General features: G+C 34.2%; 1 protein-coding gene across 7 annotated transcripts in view; it reads right to left on the bottom strand.

Annotated features, from left to right (window-relative positions):
* Positions 1-25,906, bottom strand: part of Pcdh7 (protocadherin 7) — a 380,883-nt gene that overhangs the window by 198,432 nt on the left and 156,545 nt on the right. For 2 of the 7 annotated variants that reach the window (XM_063240463.1, XM_063240464.1), the window contains exon 2: positions 7,936-8,044. The exons of 1 other annotated variant lie outside the window; for it this stretch is intronic. In XM_063240463.1, coding sequence (XP_063096533.1) covers positions 7,936-8,044 — 109 coding nt within the window. Of the gene's footprint in view, positions 1-7,827; positions 8,045-25,906 lie in introns of all 7 variants that reach the window. 4 more of the 7 variants (XM_013149986.3, XM_003467414.5, XM_013149985.3 and 1 more) reach the window with 2 other exon arrangements.

Below are 25,906 nucleotides of genomic sequence, written 5' to 3'. Positions count from 1 at the left end.
AAAAATTGAAAAACTAATTTGCAATTATGACAAAAGGATTTTTTAAAAATTTTTTGATACCAGGGAATTGAACTGATGACCTCGTGTTTGCCAGGCAGGTGTTTATGCCACTGAACTAAATCCCAGGCCCGACAAAAGGAATTTTTTTAAAAAATCTAATTTAATCTAATTTACTTTAAAGTACTCTAATAATCTATTTAATTTCAGTAGTATAACTAGTTTGAAAGAAATAATTTCAAGAGATTATTTTCAGTCTCTGATTAAATTTGAGAGGCCTCATTTAAAGTACATACATTTTTAGTATTTGTCCATATCTATAAACAAAGAAAAATGAAAAAAGAAACAAAGAAAAAAGAAAAATGAAATTGATCCGTTTTGTAGTTTAGATCTTGATTTAGTTTCTGCTCCCAAATATATCAATGCTTCAATATCCAAAATATCCAATGATCAATATCCCAAAACTTTCAACTAATTTTATCAATTTTATTATTAATTTTATAAGTCTAAAAATGAAAAGCTGGAAGAAAAAAGAAAGACAGGGAAATCGCAAAAAAAATGGTAACAGTTAATGGGTTAGAAAAACGCAATATAATTTGCATTTATTTGCTTTAACATGAATCCTTCATAGCAATTTAAATAGTTTAACTAGGCTAAAAATGAGTAAAGAGAAAATGTAGGAAGTAACTCATATGTCCAGGTCCTCTTCCATTGTAAGATTTTGTGTTTAACATGTAAAATTTTCCTTTCCTTCCTTACATCATATACTACTCTGATCTTCTTTAATGAGCTTCCTACTTTTTGCATTAAATTTGCTTTACTGAAAGGATGATGATATTTCTCTAACATAATGATTTCTATATTGAAGACAGAGATTCTTTTTGATTTATATAAATATATCCAGAAAATCCTGGTCATTTTATTTTCATTATGCTTATCAAGTCAAAATCACCTTACCATCATCCTGTGAAATCATAGCAAAAAATATATTGTTCTGCTTTGCTCATTCAAGGAAAAACTGCTCTGCTTACTGAAAAAAAAAAAAAGAAAAGAAAATGTACTAGAAGAGGTAATAATGATGAATGTCTTATTGTATAAATGGAATATCCACAGAGATGAATGAGCTTCTCAGCAGGTGAGCTAGCCCCAGAGATTAAATGTAGTTAGCACTTCATTTTGAGAGCCTGAGTTAGTTAACTTCTCCAGAGTTATGTGCTTAAGAGAGATTCCATAGTTCTGTAGAATTGAGTTTTTATACATAATTCTGATGGGAAAATCTGATAAAGAATAGAAACATTTATTTTAGAAATAAAATAGGAAAGCCAAAAAAAAAAAATGCTTTAACTAAATAAGGCACTGAACAAATGTGTTGTCAACAGGATGGTGACATGAAGCTGAGCAGTCTGGAAACTCAATCCACTGGAAGTCTTGAGGCAACAAACTCACTCTAACTGACCTCCAAAGTCACTTTGAGATTTGATAAGAGCTCATTCCCTTCTTAAATGTCACAAGGGTTCAGCAGAGTGATGCAGTTTTAAAAGACCAAATTAGAATAAAAAAGGTAATATGGCCACACACTTTATTGGTATTAATTATTAAGATGGGATTGGAAACTAAAGGGCTGAGAGTCCAGTAAGCATGTTAATTATGCTTTTTCTTTTTTAGCTCATTTCTCTTGTCAGTGTGAATATTCTGGAGCAGTTCAAAGGGAAATATATACCTGAAGAATAATGCACTCGGTGGAAACAATGAATATAAAACACGAAACTTTAAAAAGGAGAAAAAAGAACATAGGTAATAATGGCACTTTTCAACCTTGCATGATGAAGAGCACAAAAAATTGGGTTGATTTGATGCCAGAAGGCTGAACCTTCCACTCATTTTAGATCTTTGTTACATTTGTAAGTCACTACACCTGAGTTCACGGAAAACAAACGGACTGAAAGTGATCAAGGTGAGAATATCCTTAACTAACTCTGTTAAAATGCTCTCTTTGTAAGAATAATCATTTCATGAAGCCCTTGTTGTTACATCAAATCTAATGTTAATAAGCACATAATTTATCATTATTCATAGATATAATTTTATCATCAGTCAATATAGTGAAATTAATACTATAAACTACTACATGATATTAGCTCACTTCCTTCTTTCCAAAATAATTTTTAACAACAAAAAAAAAAATTGGTGCTAAGAATGGTCATAAAATTACACTCTTAGTAAGAGATGAAACAAGGATTTCATCTTTTGTCTTAAACCTAATTTTAAATTTCTTAAATTCCTAATTTTTTGAGCCCAAACTTTGCAAATGCGCCTCAAGAATAATACCTCTATAGGATTATTTTAGATTGCACTGTTCATTTTAGGGAAAACTAGAAAGCAACAGTGGCACACATCTTAACTGGCTGAGACCTAGATCACACAGTTTTCTATCACATTCTTTCTCTAATCACCATGAAGTAGGAGTGAACAGGGCCCTTTAAAGTTATGGCATGCAGATTTCTTGGGAACATTTAGAGGGTACAGAGCTATGCCACACACATCTTGCACAATAGAAAAAGTGCCCTCAGCAAGGCCACTGGCAAAAAGAGTGGCAAAAATACGTAACTATAAAAATGAAAGTTTGGCAAGGTGTATCAATGTCTTCCTAAAGAAGAAGATAGGAAAAGCATTTGCTTTTGAAGTATTTTATATGCCTACATCATTCTCAAGTATTTGAGGATCTTAGGGAAGATGGAGAAGGCAGCTTTACAATCTAACTTAGACTCAATGAAAAGAGAAAAAATCTAACACCAACTAGACAACACTGACTTATAGACACCTGCCTGAGAATTGGGAAAGCAGGGAGAAGATGACAGGGGTTCTTTGTTCCACAGAGACATATGTTTAGTCTGCACTCACATCATTTTTGACCTTATAGAAGCAGAAGCTTATTCCCAAGGAATCTTCCTTGCTTCTAAAGCAATCTGCAAAGTCCACTGCAGATACAAATGGGCTCAAAACATACTGTACCAGGCTTGCATATTCAAAGACAAGGTGCCGCACATGCTGTGCAAAGCATTTGCAGTGAAGACATGAGACAATAAACAAAACAATGAAGCCTACTTTATGTGAGTTTTCAAAAGTAAAGAGAAAATACGTCAGAAGTGGGGAATTACAAAAATATCTGTGAATACAAATAGAAGGGTGTTTTTCAAAGATCTAAGAAAATTAAGAAGCATAAAAATAATTAAGGACAAATTAGAGCGGCCAAATTTCTAAGCTCATTTAACTTTTTTAAAACTCCTCTTGATTTAGCCACTGTTCTTTTCTTTGCATTTACACCTGAGCTTTGCTTGCTGGATGAAAAACATACAGTGCTTTCTACTTTTCATTATTCTTTTTTTTTTTTTTTTCTTTTTCCTTTTTTTATCGGTACCGGGGATCGAACTCACGACTGCCTGCTTACAAGGCAGGCGCTTATGCCGCTGAGCTAAACCTCCAGCCCCCTTTTCATCATTTTTAATTCTGACCCATGTTCACACAATCAAGCAAGAAATTTAGTGCACTTATTCTATTGTGACAAATCTTAATCATAATTAATGTCTGTTGAGGGTGTGGCATCCAGGACTAGATCAAATCTTCAGATAGCTCTCACATGGTAATTTGAGGGAGGCCCCAAAACTGCCTCCCACACTGACCTACCATAGTGTCAACCTTTCTACCCACCTTGCTAGTAAACATGCATTTTGATTTCATTCCTCTCCTTTGACTTATGTAATACAAGCATTACCTAATATCAAAATGCACATGTGTGGGGTGACAGGCAGATCTTAGAATTATACCTGTCCTGCCCATATTAATATATGTCATAAAATTCACTCCTTATCTCTCTTAGAGATACAAAAGTCTCTTTCTGCTCTGCAGAATTAAAGAGAAAAAGAAAAATTGGACGTAAGGACAGAATTATAAATTTCTGGATCAGGATGAGAACTCAGAGTTAACTGGGTTAATTACCTTAAAGATAATCAGCAGCAGACCAAGGAATAATGACAAACTTAGTTAGTGGCCAAATGGAGTGTTCAATATGGCTGAGCATATTCAGCACTGCATATGATCAAGCCATACATAGCAAAGACCAAGTGTCTTTGAAAAGATGATGAAAAGGATTTGAAAGGATAGTTTGCAATCACAGCAGTCTTAGAGGGTGAAACAGGAGGATACAAATTTGAGCCCAGCGTGTGTAATTTAGTGACATAGCAAAGACCCTGTCTCCGAATTTAAGAAGGAGGTAGGAATAGGAATGTAGCTCAGTGGGAAGATCCTGGGCTCCACCCATAGCACTGCAAAATAGCTGGAGAGTGGGCAGCGGGTGGAGAATAAGGTCACACATGAAGACTGGGCCCGGGGATGAGATGAACAAGCAGAACAGAAGAAACTGGGTAGTACCATTCAAAGAGGTATAATCAGGATAAAGGCGATCTCTCACATAATCAACTCTGGCATTAATGTGATGATGCTATTAAAACTAACAACTGCTCTTTACTTGAATTATCACTTATTAAATTTCAAACATTTTAATGTTTTAGAAAAAAATGTTTTATCATTACCAGCTTTCCACTATGAACTCCACACTTAGAAATGTTAGTACATTAATATTTAATGAAACAGTAAATAATTACTCAATTAAAAGAGCAGCATAAAATAAAAATGTTTATATAATTAATGTCAAAGATATTAGTGACCTTTCTATAAATAATTATATCACACGTAATTTTCCTGAAAATGCTTTTTGAAAAGTTATAGTTTGTATTACTACAAATAGAGACCCAAAGCACATAAATTCCAAAGATTTGGCACCTCAAAGTAGTGGGTCTCATTGTCCATTATTGAGATTTCAAGAGACCGTGCTTTTCCTTACAACAAATTTCTTTTCCTCGGCTCATAAGAAAAGAAAACTTCATTCCTCTATCAATGCTAATAGGTTTGAATGCAGGGTGAAGTTGGTTAGAACCCACAGGCTTTAATAATGAAATTTATCAAGCTAAAGTTCAGAAGAGGGATGAAAGCTTTGGTAAAATGCACGCACATTTCACTGGCTTATTTATTTAAAATTCCTTGTTTCAGTTATTTCCTGGATACTGTGGTTTATGACAACTAAGTTGTATTATTAGCGATCCTAATTTCTTCCTGTTTTGCATCATGGTACTGAAATATTATATGTTACTGCACTAAAAATTGTCTTCTAAACTTTATAATGAAGATAATACAAAACAGCTCAGTGTAACCCCATCATTTTACACAGGTTAAGCTTTACGGAAAATATTTGAGATAATAATTAGGAACTAGTATAGCCTCCAAGCTGCTATGTTCAAGAAAAATCCAAATGAAAATCCAATACAAATCCTGATTAAAACCTAATCAACCAAAACACTGCAGGTACCTGGATTCCAATTAAATGATGCAGGTGAATATTTGACAGGTTTCAATTCCAATTATATTAATGTCAGAATGACCCATTAATACTGATGATGAAATTACCAGAACTCAAGCAATACAACTGTAGTTTATGGATAGATGAATAGACTGCAGTCTTGGGCCTAAGCAAAATTCAAATGTCAAACTGCTACATTTGGATCACTCAAAGTACATCACATCTCTTTCTGTCACTACCTATAGATCAGTACTAACGTGAATCACAGCTAGCAGATGACATCGTTTATATAAGATTGGCATTTCAAGTGTCAGTCACATACAAATCAGCAAAAATTTGTTATATTATTATTACAGCCCTTGCTGTTGACAGGACTTGACATAGTTATGAAAAAGAACAATAAGACTTATTTGGGAAATGTTTCTCAGTCAACATTTATGCTATTTATAAGCTCACCTGTGAAGTTTTCCACCACATGCATGGCTCCTAAAAAGTAACCAATCAGTGTTTGTCATTTATAATTGCTGTAATTATTTTGCATTTCTTGCTTATTTCACAAGTGTTAAATGCCCTTAAATTCACAGAGAATAACATTCAAAAGGGTTTATATAGTCCTTTCTGTTAATATAGCAGACTTTCAAAAAATAAGAGATTGAATTGTATATTGTGTTGTTTACAGTAAACATAAACACTTATTAGAACATAAATAAAACATAGTGTGGAGATGCAAAGAGTATCTGGGGAAGAGAGGACAGAGAAAGCAATGAAGGTTAAAATGATCAAGATGAAATCTGTGTATGAACATTTCCTCGAGATCAAGGTATTTTCTATCATATAAACTAAAAAATTTCAAAAGTCTCAGATATAGTAAGCCTATACATTAAATTAATCCTCCTTCACCAAGTGGACAAGCACACATATAATATGTTTAAATGTAATTACTTTTGGTCAAAGAATTTCAGCACACTTGCCTTTAAATGTACATATGTATCTATATACACATATATGTATATATATGCATATATCTTCAATATATGTGTGTATATTTTCATCAGCATGTCAATTCTAAAAATTTTGACCTTATAAAGCACATCAAGCTCCCATCCACAAAAGCACACACCACCATACACACAGATAAGCATGCCTTATAGCCATAAGGCAAAATGCCACTTAGACTTTGGATAATTATTCTAGGGGGCAATCAGTCATCAGATGCTGATATCATATTTTTTCACCTGATAATAATGTTGATAACTAATTATTTCGCATGATTTAGTTTATCGATGCTTTCACTTGGGGTCATTTATGATATGTCTATTATTGTAGTTTAATATTAATAGATAAACTTCCAGAAAAAAATCAGTCTCTTGCCTGCATTGATATATTTTACTTCTATATCATCACTAAAGAAAGTGGTACAAAAATGAATCCTAGAAGGCCCTATTTTTCTTCAGGGTTGAGATGGTGAAACACATAATTCTAATTGTTCACTGAGAAAAAAATGTGTGTCCCCATTTGCTCCCTTACATACAGCCACATCTCTTTTTAGACATGAAGTAATAATGAATTAGGAAGAAGAACCTTACCACTGCATTATTTACCATAAACATGTTCCTCAAGCATTTATTTATGTCTTGAAATTCAGAAAAGAAATTACCAAATTGTCTTTGGGAACATAAACAATTGACAAGCACAATTTGCAAAACAATTTTATGACTTAAATGAAAATGTACATAATGCAATTTCTGTGATAATTATATGAGAATAGCCTTACAACAAGATCAGAATATGAAGAATTATAACTTTTTCCTTCCTACACACACACACACACACACACACACACACACCCCAACTGAAAAGAAAAATACGAATTGCACTATTTGCATACTTTGGAGAGCAAGGCAACCCTGTTCTCCTCGGACTCCATTTCAATTATCCCTAGAAAGGAGAGGTTTGAAAACAGTTCTCTACAAATCTTGGAAAGAAAAAGTCACGCAAGGTGCTTATGTACATTTCCTTTCTTTATGACTAGACACTGGCAATTGAAGAAATAGTTGCATGACAAAAAAAATGAGTAGAAGAAAACAATCAGACAAGACCTTTCTTTGTAGCTGTTATTTAGAAACTGTGTGTTGATTTAGCGTTTTGTTTTTTGAAGTAGGCACTACTCTGATTTATTTGTAAGTGCATTTATCTCTGACAGGAATTTTAACTTGTGGTGCAATTTTGGTGAATTTTATTTGTATAGTTAGTTTCCTCTATTTGGCACTTCTGTATTTTAGTAAGTATTTATCATTTAAAATAACATAGTTTGTTTGGTGTCAGCTGTTTTATTTTGGTTTTAGACTGACCTTGCAAGCCTACTTATGACGGCTCACTAGCGTGATTATGTGTGTGGATGTTGTGTTTGCCCCTACCATTTTCCATATGCTCTGCCTCACCAACACTGCCATCCGGCGTGGTCCTTTCATAGTTGTCCTCTGGGAGTGGAAGGGCACCCAGTCTTGGCCCTGATGAACTCTTACTGCTTGGTGTTTCTGACTCCTCCAGCCCGCTGTCATAGCAACTCTGCAGTGACCCCTGATGTGGGTCCTGAGGCTGACTCACAACAGAAAACGTCACTCTACGAAATGGCTGTAAGAGAAAAGATTCTGAATGTCACTAAGATATACGACTGTAAATTAGCGTATTTTAAAAAAATACACAAATGGCATACATCAAGTTCTACTGACAACTAATTCAATACAAAATAGATAAGTATGTTGAAACTATTTGGATAATTACATATTACCTAAAACAACATCTCTAGAGCTCAGATTTTATTTTGGAAACCTGAAATTTCCTTTCTGAAACAAAGAACAATTTTACTAAAAACATACATTTAAACACAATACGTTAATTTCATATATTCAACCTTTTTTCTATTCAGTAGTCTGTACTTTACACAACGTACTTAGAACTAATCCATTATAAAAAGATGTCATATGAAAACATCTCATCCATATGATATAAGGCATCAAATATTAAGTCCATATGATACAAAGCTTTAAAACTGAGTATTATGTTATTTTAAATGCTGCTTAAAAATAAGAAATTGGTTGTAGTTTTAGGAAATAAAATGACTTCAGTCCCTATAAAACATTATCTATGGAAAATGATATGAATCATAAGACAGTTTGGTAAAACTTTTTTTAACACATGAATGGAAAATTCACAAGAAAGTTTAAATGTATTTATTCATTAAAACAATACAGAATCTGTACAATCTGTAATTTGTTCTTAAAAGTGCCTTCAGATCTTTTTCTAGGTGAAAACCACAATGCCTGGATTCAAGATTTACTGTTTATGAGTTATACCCATAATGTTACTTACACAAGAACATAAAAAGAAAGTTAAGATTTTAAAGGGAATAAACCAAAACCTTAGATGACAGTACTATTACATATAACTGGAACACAATTTGAAAATTGGAAAACAACATGAAAGCATCCTGTATAGTCTAAGATTGCTCTCAACAATTGTTTTTTTTTTTTTTTTTGTCTTTTTTCCTTTTTATCGGTACCGGGGCTCGAACTCACGACCGCCTGCTTGTAAGGCAGGTGCTTATGCCGCTGAGCTAAATCCCCAGCCCCAACAATTGTTTATCTATTAATCTTCTGTATGAAGCTAAAGATACCATGAACATGTAATCTGAGTTTATATTTCAGAGTGGTTCTTTGCACTACACAGTATAATATGAGTACTGCCAGAAACTTGTGAAATTTAAAGAACCATATTTTGCAACTTTATTAGTTGAACAGTTGTACAAATCACTAATCTTTACCAGGACCAATAAAATTTTATATGGCAAACTATCTGCATTTGGTAGGTTATTAATAAGAAAGTTAAGACAAATTGTGGCCTATCTCCTTAATTTATGAGTTTCACTAAAAAATACAAGCTTCCACAAATATTCCTTTAAATATTTTATAAACAGAAGACTTGCCAAAAATGCGGTATATTATGGATATTTCTCCCAAGTATCAAGTCACCATATAGTGATATGCTGATTTGAGTATGTGGTCCTTACAACAAGTTTTTTTATTCTAGGTCAAAATCAAATTCCTACAACAGCTGAATCTGAATGTAAAGAGGACGAATTGAAATCACATTTTCTTCTTTATCATTTTTCATTGAATGGAGTTTTCAGCATTGCAAAAATAATTACAAAATATTTCCAGTATCAGCAGCATACGCATCACAGGCCAAAATTACTTGTGTTGAACTCCAAAGATACTATCTGTATTTCACTAGTAATTCTCATATTTCTTTGTTATTTTGGTTGCTATTTTTTACCCTACATAAAAATAAAACAGAACTCAGTTTATGATGAGCATTCTTTTTCTTTGTATGTATATTTCCTTTTTACATTTCCCCCACTAATGCTACCAACTCATGGCAATCTACCTATCATTTTTTTATGGCTTTGCACCTAGGCATTGAGACCCCTGACAAGTCTCTTAAAGCCACGTTGTTCTTCATATATGAAATAGCCAGCAAATACCACTGAATAACGAACTTTTCAATTTCAATGCTGAATTTAGTTAACAACTCTAAAGGGAAGTCAGACATATCCTTTGAAGATACTATATTGGGTCAAATATGTGCCTTTATAAAAGAAAAGACAAGAAGTTCCAATGTTATTCTTAATTCTATTTTAGTGACTTTAAAACATTTTAGAATCAGTCTTCAGGAACACAAGAAACAAATATGAAAATACGTAAAATACATACAAAAAGAAAATTAAATCATGAAAAATTGTGGTTCATTCAGATATAAAACTGGACAAGAAAATGACATTTGGATGAAAGTGACAAAGTCAGAATCCATGCTTTCGCGCTTGATCCACCACTGGTAATGACAGGATAGCATAGGTAATGAGCCATGTTTGCACTGAAAAATGTGAAAAGTAACAGCATGACTCGTCTGTAATGAACTGCATGTTGACTGCTTTGAAATTACCCATTTTCAAAATCTTCTACCCTATTGTGATTGTGGATACTTTAATCTCCATAAATTATTATAGAAGCAAGAACATTAGAATTTTAAAATACTTATACTAAGATTTATTTATATATTTTCAATATTTAAGATTCTTTAATGCATGCTTTTTACACTCAGAAGAATAATTTAGTAAATAAAAACAATTCACAAAGAAAAACCAAAATAAAAAGTATCACACATGGATAAAAATATACTCAAGTTATCATTCAATTCAAATTTTAAAAAAAGATTTTATAGATGGGAAGAAGAGGAGGAGATGAAGAGAGGGTAGGGGATGGGGAAAAAATTATATCATGTGCAATTTGTACAGCTACAAATTCTCTATGATGAATGTGATTTTTATGTATATCTAAAATACATCAATATAGTCATTGAAAAAAAGGCATGTCATTAGAATTCTATAATAAAATGTCAGCATTATATCACTGTATCTTAAACTCATAATTCTAAATCATAAACATCTTATAGCAATTCGTTTAAGTTGGCAATATAAATCAAACTAGTACAAAATCCTAAATTCTGAATGATAACTCTTTGATGTAAGTGTTAGTATTTAATTCCATTCATAGATACTGAGTTAGAAAAGATGGAGAAAAGGTGAGAGAACCGGAAAGACGAATATTTGCACACGGCTTTCATCATTGGAAGAGATAGTTAAATTTTATAGCGGAAGTTGAGAAACAGAATCTATATTATCATGTCTTTATGTAATACTGGTTACAGAATAAATGTAAAGTGGTGTGTTGACTTCATGACAGAGAAAGGGATGGCATTACACACAGGACTATCACTTTGTTAATGACTAATACTCGGTAGTGGAGTCCTCTAAAGTGATGAATTTTGAGCTAACATGCAACTCAGCAACAAAAACAAAATTTGTGAGAACAAACAATTCCATCATTTGCCACCGATGTAAACCCAATAAATCAACCTTCAAGATGGGAGCTGGATTGCAAGTCTAGCTGCTCATGAAGGGGCACAGAGAATAAAGAAATACCAGATGGTCAGGATAAAACTGTAAAAAGAGCAAAGCAAAGAGCGCTCAGTATCCATAACAGAGTCCAGGAAGAATCGTGGACTCAGGAATGCTTCTGTCTCCTGATTCAAAAGCATGGACATGATGATATTTAGTGACGTGAAGTATATGATCTTCCGATTTTTCTGTATTGAGCGCTAAACGATTTGTGTGTCCTGCAAAGCGTAGTCTTTGATCTCAAAATTAGATGAAACAAAAGAATATGAAGGAATCAGTCTTCCATATCTTTGAAAGAGTGAAAACGTATTACAGTCTTGAACAAATGAAAGGAGAACTTTCCAAAGAAAATTATGGCATGATAAATTAGTGAGAGTGGAAACTAAAGAATTTTTTTTTAGCAAATGAATGATCTGACACAAGAAGAGGAAGAAAGGCTGATGACCTTGCAAAGAAGGATTGAATTCTTGAACTTAGAAGAAATAATTTATCTAAGAAGAGGTAAGATTGGTTGGAAGGAGGCAGTAAAATTGTATATCAAGGTTCTTACAAAGCAAGATGCTGTGGTTGATTGAATTTAGTCAATAATACATTATTCTTCATTTATTCTGTTTTGTACCAATTATATTCCAAAGTATCAACTATAATTCTACATCCTGAAGAAAATCTGGAGCTTAGAGATCTTTAAAAACAGACAAAATATTATGTAACCACATTTGCAATATAACAGAAGTAGAAAAAAAACAGCTGTGAAATCTGCTTGGACTTCTTAGGCAGGCACTGTGGAATGAGGTATCCGATAGACAATATGTATATAAAAGGACCAATTATAGGTGCCATATGTAGAGCCAGCAGCAATGGTTACATAACAAAATGGGTAGAGAAACCCAGAAAACTTTTGAAACTCAGAGAACTCAGAACTTTATGATCAAAAGAAACAGAGATATCAAGTAGAATGCTGAAAACATTGTGTCGATGGGATGAACCCAAACTCTAGTGTGGCTGGAAATCTCTATGAACTTTCTAATATCTCTAAACTTGCAGGGAGCAAGGACAGATGGACAATACATTCATAAACCAAAGGGAAATAGTAAGAAGAAAGGTGAGGAACAGGGCAAAGCAGACAGAAAGAAGGAAGATTGAAGCTACATTGATTATGTAGAGTGTTATCAATATTTTTTATTTCTTCATTGACATTGAAGATTTGTTAAGGTGAATATTTAAGATATGAGAAACATGCATCCAACAACACAAGGTAGGAGAAGAAAAGAGGTTCAAAATAGGTAAACTAACAAAATTTGAGAAAGTAAATTTGAACACATTACCATGCAAAATAAACAGTAAAACATGTTGAAGAATTTCCTGTGTGGTTTGCAGTGGTGTGTGTATGGGAGGAGTATGTGCTTAATAAGAAAACAGTGCATTAGGAAAACAAGGAAAAGAATTAATTCTAGTCCAAAAATTCCCATAATCTCTTTGTGAGCTTGAACAAGTTAGCTGACTATGATTCTTGTGCCTGAAGCTCCCGGGTTGCAGCAGAGATACTATCTCACCCTTCCCAATTTATATTCTCTGAGAATTAATGAGATAGCTTATAAAAAAAGAGCCTTAAGCTCCCTCAAAGACATATACTATAAAAGGTACTGTCCCTCAGGCCATAGCTATATAATGAGAACTGTATCCTATCATGTTTTAAATTGTTTTCTTTTCTTTTTATTTTTTAAAAGAAAACACAGAACTAGCACAAAAATTTATAAAGCTTCTAAATAGAATTTCTGAAATCCATATAAAATTCAAACTTCACTATCTTATTAATGAACTAAGTTTTTTGTGTTCTCAATGCAAATTATTTGTATAGCAAATATGTACATACAATTTTTTGAGACTCATTTATATGTAACCCTTCACTGAGCATGGATATTTCTAGATTCAACTGTTTTATAATGACATTTATCCAGCATTATCCTTCTGCATTTGGATTCAGTAGAGACTTTCACTTGAGGCACATCCTACTTCAGGGCCCTCGCAGCTATTTTAGAGGCTGTTACAAATATGTTCAAAGGTAAGGCCCAGATAAAATTCTACCTCTGGACTATTGGAAGTGCTTCATTCTCCCTCCAACTAGAAGTCGACATAAGTTTGTTAACTTTAGCACTGATCTAAAATCCCATGGCAACCATAACCTGCCATTCTTTGTATAATATTGTTCACTTTGTTTTCTAGAAATCGGGAGGCTGCCTAGGAGTTGGGAAGAAGATGTGATGATGAAGTCATCTAACTGCCACATTTGCTTTTGCATTCTAGGGGCCTTATAAATGGCAGTCTCTTTTAACCCTCCCTTCTCCTTGGAAATTCTGCTGAACCCAAGGGAGGGATGTATTAGCACAGTTACCATTTTCACATGAAATTAGCTTTAAGGATTTAAGGGAACAACACAGTCAGAGTGAACACCTTCAGATGTAGACCTAACATCCCAGGGACTCTGGAGGCTTAGAAAGGACTGCAAATTCAAGCACAGCATAGACAATGTAGGGAAATCTTGTCTCAAAACGAGAAATAAACAAGGCTGGGATGTAGCTTAGTGAAAAAACCTTGAGCTCAATTCCCAGTACTGTTTTTCAAAAGGATAATTATAGCAAGTAAAGTGAGTAACATACCAACTAAATGCATTTGCACTTAATAATTCTGCATTCCAAATAACATGAATAGATGATAACAACAGTACTGGGGAACAAGAGAAAGTATGTTGAGATGAGAAGAAGATTTAAGACATAGGTGGGTAACAACAGCAACAACAAAAAAGGTTTCTAATGACATCAGTGTAAACCAATAACGAAGGGTCATTGAGTTAAGTGTGGATTCATTATTCATTTGGTAAAACTGCATCTGCTTAACTGATACTGTAAAGTAACCATCAGCACACCTACATCTGGACAGCTCGCCAGGAGTGACACGAGAAGAACCCACAAGGTCCACTTTCCTTCCAACACTGACGAGCAGCCAGATGCTGTCCTCACAGCCAGAATGTTCAAGGAAAGTAAAATCAACACATTTTCAAATTCACTACAGGACCGAACAAATTTTCTAAAAACTTATTTTAAAAAATCTAGAGAGCGGAAGGTAAATTTTACTCTAGTATAATAGTCTAATTTTAAAAAAATGTTGTCTTGCATTTTCACTTTAAAACCTTTATAAAAACATTTTAGAAACTCATATAACTACCCTTCCTTCTAGAAGGTGCTGATTTTGATATACTAACACGGACTATTTGTAACCTGCTTATTTGGAGAAATAATTTTGAAGTCAACATAACTGCATGTGTTATTGGTAGTGTGTAATTGACACGTTCTGTTTCTAGGATACAAGCAGTACTAAGCATTTATAACACTCCCAGGTTTTACGTACTTAAAATCATTCTCAGATTCAATCTACAGTTTCCAAGCAAAGCAAGATTAAACATGTAGTCACAAATATATAAATCATAATCAATCTTAATTTTTATATAAAATCTCAATTGTTTGACTAAAAATTATCTATGTAATGCACTGGCAAGAATTGTTTCATAATTAGACATACTTAAAAACATTTACCTTCTATCTACATTAGCAAAATCTTCAATGTCAACAACTTATGGAATAAACATGGACTATTTTCTGTTATAGGGTGGTGGCCAACTTTAGAAAATAAAGACTTAAGTTTTATTAATACCATATTATTTGCCATACTTACAGTAAAAGAGAAAATACAGCATAGTTAAGAATGCAGATACAGGGCAGGGGATTTAGCTCAGCAGTTCAAGCACTTGCTTGGTAAGCTCGAGGTCATGAGTTCAATCCCATGTATCCAAAAAAAAATGTAGGTACGTTCCCCTCAGAGTCCATTTTGTATAACCTGGTAACTGTAGCTTTGTAGGAACTTTATTTGCGGGAAGATAGGACCCTAAGGATGTCATTTATTGGAAAGCAACTCAGGTTAAATCTTTTTTCCTTATTGAATACTGCTGTGTCAACAGACAACTTTATTGGGAACTTTAAATCTGCACCTTCCTTTTTAGCTCTGTTAGTTTCTCCATAAATTGTCTCCTTATCTGGAACTCACATACAGCCGTCTCAGTCACATCAATTATTTCTGAATGGGCTGAAAAGGCTTTTTTATTTTTTCCAATTCACTTAGTTATGTCCATCACACAGACTTCTAATGACTCTCTTTGTCAGTCATAAAGCACAGAACAGTCATGGAGCAGAACATTGCAGTATTATGAGGAGAGCCCCATTATTATTCTTAAAGAGGAGCCATCTAGGACTGAGAGATCTCTCCTTGCAAACGAACAGCCGCTTGACTAATCTGCAAACATTCTCAGCCAGTGTCATGCTGCTGAATAGATCTATCCAAGATTCCGTAGAGCATTCATTACTGCATATCTGGCAGAACCCTCCAACAAACTTCAATCGGGTCTTTAACTTTTTACTTTTTTACTGACATTTTAAGATCTCTCCATCCTTTAAACTGCTTTTCTTTCTTTCAAGTCAACAACAGGAGGATAGAAAGGAGAATCTGTTGAGACATTTGGATTAGTTAATTCAAAGTCACATTTGGGGAGGCAGCAGTTAACTATCTTTTGATTTGTATACAGATAATATATTTTACATAATTGTAACACACACTTTGGAAATGAAGTATGCAGGTACTCAGTCCTGTAGAGCATGTACTATTTAATCAGTGCAAAATTAGTGCAAATTTGTACTTAGTTAGTGCAAAAGAACAATGATTCCAGCACTGAAGAATAGTTAGTGCTTGTCAGTTACATGCTGCTCATTCCATTTCTGCTGTGTTTCTCCATGCCATCCCTGTGTGCATTGTATCAATGTTAGGGTTTTGCAAATGAGTTAAATGAATTTCAATATTCTAGCTATGGCAAGACAACTATTTTAGTCTAAAAGTACAAATTGGTCTCTTGGTATTTTATTGTCCGATGCCAATGAAAATGTCAGAAAATAAAAGAGTCAAACTGTAAAACTCAGTAAATTTGCTTTCTTAAAAATTTTAATAAAAGTAAGCCAGGGGTAGTGGCCCATGTCTGTAACTCCAGCATTTGGGAGGCTGAGACAAGATGAACACCGTGAATTTGAGGCCAGCCTGGGGTACATAGTTAGTTCAAGGCCAGGTTGAACTATATAGCATGATTTGTCCCCCCAAAATTTTTTTTGACAAAAATGGATCATAAACTATAAATCACAAATTGTGCATTTTTATTGTGAACACAATCATTGTACGTATTTTTTGCTTTCTTACTGGTGACCTTTAAGCTTAGTTCAGAGTTTGGTAAAATTTTTTATAAGCATGCAGAAAAAAAGTATTTCAGGTTTTGAGGCTTACACTCCTCTCCCACAACTGCCTCACACTGCTGTCGTGGCATGAGGCCTACCACTGAACACACACGAATGGACATGGCAATGGCCCAGCAACACTATTTGAGATCCAGAAGTGTGGGTTTTAGACAATCTTTCCATACTATGAAATGTTATGAGTTTCTTTTTAAATATTTAAAAATGTAGAAAATCAATCTCTACAGCCTAACCCTTGAAACTGAGCACACAAGACCATATTTGGCCTGCTTTACGCACTCTTGATAGGATCCAGGGCTAATTACACAAAGATTTCACAATGAAATGACAACTAGTTATGCAAAGGGACATTATCCAGCATGTACACTGTCTGACTTCTTTGTTTCAGAGACCTTTTTGGTAGCCTTTTCTTTGTAGAAACACACTGCTTATTATTAATACCAGAAAACACTGGCATAAAAATTATATGATGCTTGGTTAATTTTTCTCCTTGTTATTTACTTATGGTAATAAGATTAACTTATATAGAAATACATTTTCCCCATTAGATGAGCTGGAGGTTCTGCACTAGGAAATTAATAAAAAATATTGGTAGGTTTCTATGATAAAATGTAAACATGGTGTAAATACTTCACTATCCTCTTGTCGGACAGAAGGTCTTTCCCGCCTTAGTAGCCAGAAGAAACATATGGAGCTCATGAAATTCATTTCTGAAAACACAGCTTCCTTCACCATAGATGGCTTCAACTCACAAAAAATTATTCCAAATAAAGGTATGCCAGGCACTGGCAGAAATGAAAACCTACATTTTTTATATCAGTTTCCAACAGTGATTCAATGATGCAATAAAACAGAATAGTTACATGTAAAATTTATTTTGAATGTCTCTTATGTGTCAGGCACTTTTAAATGCCAGATTCAAGGCACTACAAAGTAGTACTTTGATACTGTATTAAATTATTATAAAGTACATTTTCCATCACACCAGTATATCACATTTCATTTATTAATCCTATTTTATTGAGTTTTATATAGTGTTATAGGCTTTTCATTTAGATTTTAAAGTCCTCATAAACAAAGTTTATTATACTATTCCTACAGTAACAGTTTTTTTTTTTTAAATAGTTTACAAACAATTACTAGCCACTAAAGTGCTTTGATCTCTCTTGTCCTTTTTGGAAATAATACTGTATAGTGAGATTGGGTTACTCTGACATGCAGTGTGTAATATGGGATAAAAATTAATCTTTCAGCTTCAATGTCTTCAATTTAAAATGATACAGTTGTAACAGATGATATTTAATATCCTTCCCAATTCTTTAATTCTCTTAAACTATAAGAGTATGAAACTGTCAGAATATATGTGTTAAATTAGTGAGTTAAAAGGTGAAATCAATGTTTTTTAAAATAAACATTGTTCACCCAGTAAGAAATTCCTTACTACACTTCATGACATTGAAAATAATAATACATCTTAAGATGCATTTATTTGTCAAATAAACTTCACAAAAAACAAGAAGCAAGATATCAAATATTTTATTTAATTACTATAATAAAATGTTAAAAGTTGGCCAGGTTCCCAAAGGCTTAACATCTGCGTGAAAAAGAAAAAAAATATTCCCAAAGGTCAGCTCCAAGAAATATGCTTGCCTAAATCTTCCTTATCCTCTGAATCCACATATTCTGTGATCCTTCTTTGACTCGGCCACATAAGCATATTGTTTCTACCGTGTAAAGAGACTGTGAGGTCTCATTTATCTCTAAAATATATCATTCTAATAGCAGGGTTAGCAAGACTGATACAAAAGCAGATAGTGAAAATGCACTGGACCACAGCTGGATTTCAGTCCCCAATTCGTTTGAGACATGGTCTCCTGTCAGTCTCTATGTTTACATGCATAGAAAGGCAGGAAACAGAGGGAGTCCTAGGTTAAAAGAAAAAGTGTATTGACAGGCAACTAATGAGAAAAATACCATCTTCACAATGAAATCCAGTCCAACAAAGACTTATTAAGCATTTGCTTTACACCTACAACTGTGTGGAAATATCTGCACGCTGTACCTTCAGTCAATATACCCATTTGGGCAAGAAGTAGATTTAACCATTCATCCAAATCCATTCAGAGAAAACAAGCAAAGATTTCTTTTACTTATTTATATATTGTGATTATCATCGAAAGCTCAGTTATCAAGCTGCTCAGTTGTTTTCCATAAGTGCCCAACACACCCATGGAGCTCCAGAACCAGCTGAATGAGACCAATACACTCACACAGAAAATTACACAGTCAGAATTAATCTACAGCAGTTCAAGGAATCAATGCTAAAGACCCAAGTGGAACTCCAACAGGAATGGCCACTACTAAAACATTATAAATGAACAATTATGCAATGGCAAAACAAAAACAATTACAAGAACAAAAACTTCCAAGAACTATCCCCTACAATACACCTGAAGCTCACACAGAGGACCGTTTCATAAGCACCCAAGCCATTTCTCCCACAGTAAAATGACGGAAATGAAGCATGATTTTTAGGATTTACACAAACAGATGCTCTGTTCTCCCCACCTTCCTTTTCTATCTTACACATTTCATCTAAACCACATCTGATGAAATCTGCTCAGCAAAATATATACCTTGGAAATTCTTGAGTTCTTATATTCTAAGGAATGGAGATTTGTGTGCTTAAGTGGCTTTCTCGGGGAGAGATGAATTCATATACATGACAGGAATCCAGATGGACTAATAGAATAAGTTTCTAAAGTGTTAAACAAGCATTTAATTATTAAAGGGAATGAAGCCTAATTTGGAGCCTCATTATTATGCAGGAGAACCCATTTCTTTCACCATTTCTGTCAATGACTTTATCTTACCTGAACTCTACTACCAGTAACCATAAAGAAAATAAATTCAATGTCATAAACACATTATGTTTTATACTTCAATATGAATTAAATGATTCCAGAAAAGTAAGAAAAGTGGGTTGCAGGATGGAAGACGATCCCTCACAAGGTACACATTCCCATTCCTAGAAGCTGTGAATATGCTGTCATATATGTGAAGAAAAGGAAGTTAAGTCTGAAGAAGAATTAGGTGAACTAATCAACTGATCTTACAAAGGGAGAGTCTACTGAGTCATCTAGACAGGCTCATTGTAATCACAGGGGTTCATACTTGTAGAAAAACGCAGAAATTCAAATGATGCGATATTAGAAGGACTTTCTTCACCGTTGATAGATGTGGAGGGGAGGAATGTGCTGTGTGTCATAAATGCCAGAATCCTCCACAAACTGTTGAAGGCAAAATTCTCTCTTGAGCATCCAAAATAAACACTCTCTTCCCAACACCTGGATACTACCACATTCAAATCCATCCTACTCTTCTGACATGAAGCACTGTACAGTAACACCTCTGCACTATTTTAAACCATTCTGATCACAGGAATTCATTAAGACACAATAGAAAATGTATACTTTGTGTCATGAAGCCTGGTTGTGGTGGGAATTAGAAGAAAGATAAACAGACTAAGTCTTGACATCTATGATAAAGGTTACAGTCATCATTCAAATAGAAGTTGATGTTGCATTGATGGATGACAATCGTAGGATCTTTGGCTACTTTATGAGAGAAAAGTACTTTTAATTTATCTCTCTTTGAACAAACACCAACACTGTATTTAGAAAAATCCATTGACTTTCAAGTCAACAAACCAAATTTTCTTTTTCTGACTATATAACAAGCTTAACGAACATTGTTTGCCACAATTCACTTTTTGTAAAGATAAATAAAAACCCTTCAGTTTGAAAGTCGCAGCGATGATCCAATGAAACTGCGTAAATGAAACGAATTGGTTTACAAGTGATAACGTGACATTACCGGGGAGAGCTAGGGAATCAGAATTGGTTCCTAACTGTATTCAGCTGCGTGTAGACACTGCCTCTTCGCTTCCTTTCTTCACGTTCCTTCTTTGTTTTATTCTTATAAGTAAGGAACACTTTAGAAGGATGAGTTTTTTGCATCAAGCTTGAGTTTTTCAGATGAAAAGAAAAAGATAAATTCACTAAATGAATAATAAGTGTCGGTATTTCATCTTGTGTTAGGAGAAAATACAGATATTTATAACACAGGCACTCACAGGTAATTCCCAGAGTAGGGCGAGTAGTCAGAAACATTGTTGGCTGCCTAGAGTTCAATTTTCAACCCTAGTTTAATTTTATAAATAGACCCTATGTTCGCCCATATTATCTCAATATTTAATCCCACAAAAGCAATTTGTATCATTCACCATCTTCTTAAGAAAATATAAATTGAATTCTTATCCTCATGGAAAAAGAACCTGTTAGACATGAGAAAAATCAAGTCCATAGGTAACAGTGTCCCAGTCATATTCGGTTATTATTATTGTTACTATTATTTGAATTTTGAAGCCTATTTACTTTTCACAGTTGTAAGAAAATGCTAGTCATATCCTAAATAAAACATTTTTATTCCTTTCTTTAATGTTATGACTTTTTTAGTATCCAATTTTTAAAAATAAATTTAAAGTCATTGCTGTTTTATACACCTTAATACACTGATATCTTGATTTTCAGTTTGGATGTGTTTAGATTATATATTTGGTGCCTGTAATTTGTTTGTTGACTCACTGTTCTCTCTGACCCTTGGCATTTATTATATACACTACATGCATTGAGAAATAACATTAATAATAAACCATAAAATTTTCTTTTATTCTGGAAGTAATAAGGTAGACTTCTTCTTTTTTTTTTGAAAACTCCTTATACTGGCAGATCATAAATTAACTCATAGTGGCATTTATTTTCTGCACTCAGTTTGACAGAAAATTTTAAAAATATAGAGTACGTTACTGAGGAGACTTACATATTGTAACAATTAATCAATACAGAAACCTTTCCAATGATAATTAGTAATTGGAAAAAGAATTCTTAAAAGACACTTATAAAAGGCAGAAGTTTAATAACAATATAGTTGATAAACTGCATGTATTTAAAATGCATAGTGATAGTCCCCACACATATGGATTGCTTAGTGAGTGTTTATTCCAGGCTTATTTGTCACAGCAATGCCGTAGGTAAAAATACTATTTTCATTTTGCATTTTACAGAAAAAGAAACCAATGCCCATTCAGGGAATTTACTTTCCCCATCACACAATTTCTAGATCAATTCTTACTCATCAGGAATATTATAGCCTTGATTGAACTCTGAAGAGTTGATAGACAGTCACTGAGACTTCTGCACATATTGATAAGAGCACTAGTATAACTAAGCCACATTCTAGCACAGCTCAGCTTATTAAAAAATAAAGGATGGTGGAAGCCAGATTACACAAGAAAAACAGTCCTCAGGAGGACAAAGTCAATTATTCTAGCTACCACTGATAAGGATTTTTCACAGGTTCCTTAGGCTGAAAAATTAGACATCCAGCTTTGAACTCCAGGGAAGGTTACCTGTAGTTGATTGTTACATTCCAGCCAATTGAGAAAGAAAAGATACACAGTTCACTTTCCGTTACCTGTACTTAAGCCATTCCCTTACTATCCAATGAGCCTTCCTGCCTTGTTTTGTACAGGTCAGCTGTTCTCAACTCTAAGAGCATATCTGCTTTACTTGGGAAACTAAAAGAAAACTACAGTATTGATGCCTGGAATACATCCCAAAATTATTTTGGGATAAGGTAAACTAATTGTGTCAGCAAAGTTGAAGAACTCATTGTGTTCCTAAAATAAAATGGAAAACAGTCTAATTTTAATCTCTCTTGACTGTGGTAATTTCAGCACTCGATCATCATATATTTATAAGCTTGAGCAGGTTAAGTGTTTGCTTATTCTTTCTTTATGTGGTTTTTTAGGTACTTGTTCTACTTTAATAGTCTCACTATGAATGTGCTTTATTGTAATATATCTTGAGTCTTTTGGAAGCAAACCATCCACACTTTGAAAACAATTACAGAAAAATCTTAAATGAGTATTCCTGCCTACTCACTTTAGTTTGCGAAAACTGGCTCGGGTGTTATTCTTTTTATAACTATCATACATTCTAGACATGTAATTTGTAATTAAAATTAGCCATATTCATAGCTTTGCTCAGACACAAGATGACTAATAGTTTTATTTATTAGCTAGTACTGGAGTAGCCAATATGCCATTAAGAAAAGAAGAACATTAATCTTTGTGAAGTTATCTGATTGCTATCATGTGACATATAAGGTCTACTGTGCTATAAGTTAGCAATTAGTTTTGTACCACTGGCGAAAAATTACAGTAGTTAAATTAATTGCATGAACTTGATTGGCTCAGGAACACTGAGAGGATTAGAAAAGCACACTTCTGGGTGTGCCTGGGTGGGTCATGGAAGTGTGACCCTCAGTACTAAGTCTGTTCTGTTAAGCCTTCCTTGTGAGTACTGTTCCCTAGTTCTGCTTCCTGGCCACCATGCATAGAGCAGTTTTGCTGTTCCATACCCCTGTGCCCCGATGTTCCTGCCTTGAAGGTGTCTGTCCAGGAATTAAATTCCCTGAAACTAAATTTAACCGATCTTCCTTTAAATTGTGCATGTCACATGTGGTGTCCCAGTGGAGAAAAAGTGACGAATACAGAGTTCCATTTTTCATCAAAATATTGCAAATGTATATAGCTTGATTTTATTACCAACAATTAAGCACTAGTCCCTCCCTTGAAACTAGAAACAATTTTCCTGCTATATTTTTCTTTTTCCTCTAAATATTTCAAATAATTTTACTGATTTATAACATTAAAATCATCTGGGACAAGTTGCTTCTCTTCTGGCTTGTGACTTCCTTACATGCATTTGTAAATACTCATGGATACAATGGAGACAGGTTTTGTGTGCTGCTTTGTAGACTGTGGGTTGCCACCCTGAAATACCATAGTATTTTAACTCAAATAAAATCCTTTGGTGCTGAAAATTTTTTTCTGAGGAATAAAAATCTTATAAATTGTTTAAGGGTTAAAAGGACACTGACAAGCAGGATTGAGAGAGACTAACGTGCCCCTCAAATAACATGACCTTCACCCATTATTCCTGTAGTTGGGAACAGCATCAGATTTGGAGTAGATAACCAAACTTTTACACTTCAGTTGCAGTTCAGAGACATTACTTGGCTTCTCTGCTTTGGTCACATCATAGAGCTTTGAGTTCTGGCTTGAAAGATTCACTAGCTCTATAATACAGCCAAGACTATACTAAGTCTCACTTTCCTAACTTCTAATAGAGAGGAAAGCTGAAGTATAGCTAATGAACTTAGGTTATACAACCTAGAAAGTCTCAACTTTTTATGCCTGGAAATTAATTGGGAAACTCCTCATTTCTGAAGCCCTTTAGTAACACATGCAAATATGGAGTCTAGGAGAAAAGGAAATAAGATACTTGTAGTAAATTCACAGTTTGGGAAATTACTGATACGAACCACCTAAAGTGCTGAGCGTATTGCTTTGTTATTATTACTGTTAGCACAGAAGGCAATAAAGTGGGAGTTAGTTTCATTCATCAGGAAATCCAATTATGGAAAGACCTAACTTACAGAGTGGTCGCTATTCCTTGCCACTTCTCCTCCAACTGCTCTGCTCTCACACAGACACATGAATGTGGTGAAGGGGTATTGCACTCACAGTCAAGTGGGTCCATTTCTGAGAGGGTACTGGAGAAGGTCAAGGAAACAGATTTCAAAAGATGGAGTGGACAACTTAGGAAAACTTAAAAGGTATCTTGGAAATTACTTGATAATTTTACCTACTCCTGACACATGTGCTACTGTTGCCCATTGGCTGAAATCTTCCACAAAATCTTTCTCAATCTTGATAGCATTTCTCTTTCCTCACTATAAGGCAGGTTCACATGGGTTTACCCTTACAAGGAGAACCTACATCTTGACATACAGCTATAGGTAACTGGAGACGATAGAGACAGGGAGAATTAGAATGATTTATCAGAAACACCAAATATGTGTTAGGAATGTCAAATTTTGTCCATTAAAATCTGGAAAATGACCATATCCCAGGGACATTCATTACTATAGTATATTTAGGTATATTTGAAGAGGTTTGAAAAAAAATGTCTTTGAATTTAAATTGATCTGAGTAGTTATGAAAATCCAGAGTAAGAGCACTTAGGGAGAGTGATTTTCAACTTTTAAAATGATCACAAAAATGAGAAATAATTTTTGCACTCCTGTCATGTATAAATACACACAGACACACACAGTTTCATAAAAGAATATTTTACATTATTTCATGCTGTGTGCTATGATAATTTCCTTTTAACCATATTCCAGATCCATTCTATCTCATTCATTCCAATCTGTTCTCTTCTAAATTTCAAAATGCTGGATTGAGACTCACAAAATAGACTTTTATGACCTTTACAGGGTCTCCATTACACTGTGGAAAGCAAAAAGGATTTGTTAAAAACGGAAACTTCAGTCTCACTTCTAGCCAGACATACACTCAGTAGTTACGGGCTAGGACTCAGGACTGTTCATTTTATGGCCAGGTCTTGTGCTGCTCTCTGTAGAAATCTGAGACCCTGGAGGTTCCGACCGCCTTCAGGTAGAGCTGATCTCATCTCCTGGTGTTGTTCTCTTTCCTGTTCTTGTCTCCTTCTCTTTGTAAACCAAAGCAAGAACTAACCTCACATGTGCCTCAATTGGATGATGGGATGATATTTACCAGATTCTTAAAGTAAGCCCCTAAGAGGGCATACGCTGGCCATGCATTTGAAACCTCCTTTGGGTTTAGTAGAGATATCAGAATTCAAGTCTCAAGCACCAGGAAAAACACAAAGAAAAACAAAAACCCTCAAAGCAATCTACGATCATTTAGTTCATGTGGAATGTTTTCCCCTGAGGCTACTTTTATGGTTAGAAACAAAGAACATGGTAAACTAATTTGACTGAGCTCTGTTTTTCTTCCCCACAAATTGGAAAGCTTAACTTCTCAATTTTCTTATTAGGGTTCAACTACAAAATGCACCTTTGGGGGCAAAGAGGCAATGTTTCCAATACATTCTGATGCAGCTTCAGTACTGAGCTGAGTGCCGCTTACACCAAGCTCTACAAATAATCTCCACTGTTACCGAAGAATGGTGCATATTGTGC

Source organism: Cavia porcellus, unplaced genomic scaffold (assembly GCF_034190915.1).
Source record: "Cavia porcellus strain 051 isolate PalLab524CR breed Dunkin Hartley unplaced genomic scaffold, mCavPor4.1 scaffold_30, whole genome shotgun sequence".
Taxonomy (NCBI): Eukaryota; Metazoa; Chordata; class Mammalia; order Rodentia; family Caviidae; genus Cavia; species Cavia porcellus.
This window is presented reverse-complemented; position numbering and strand designations above follow the sequence as displayed.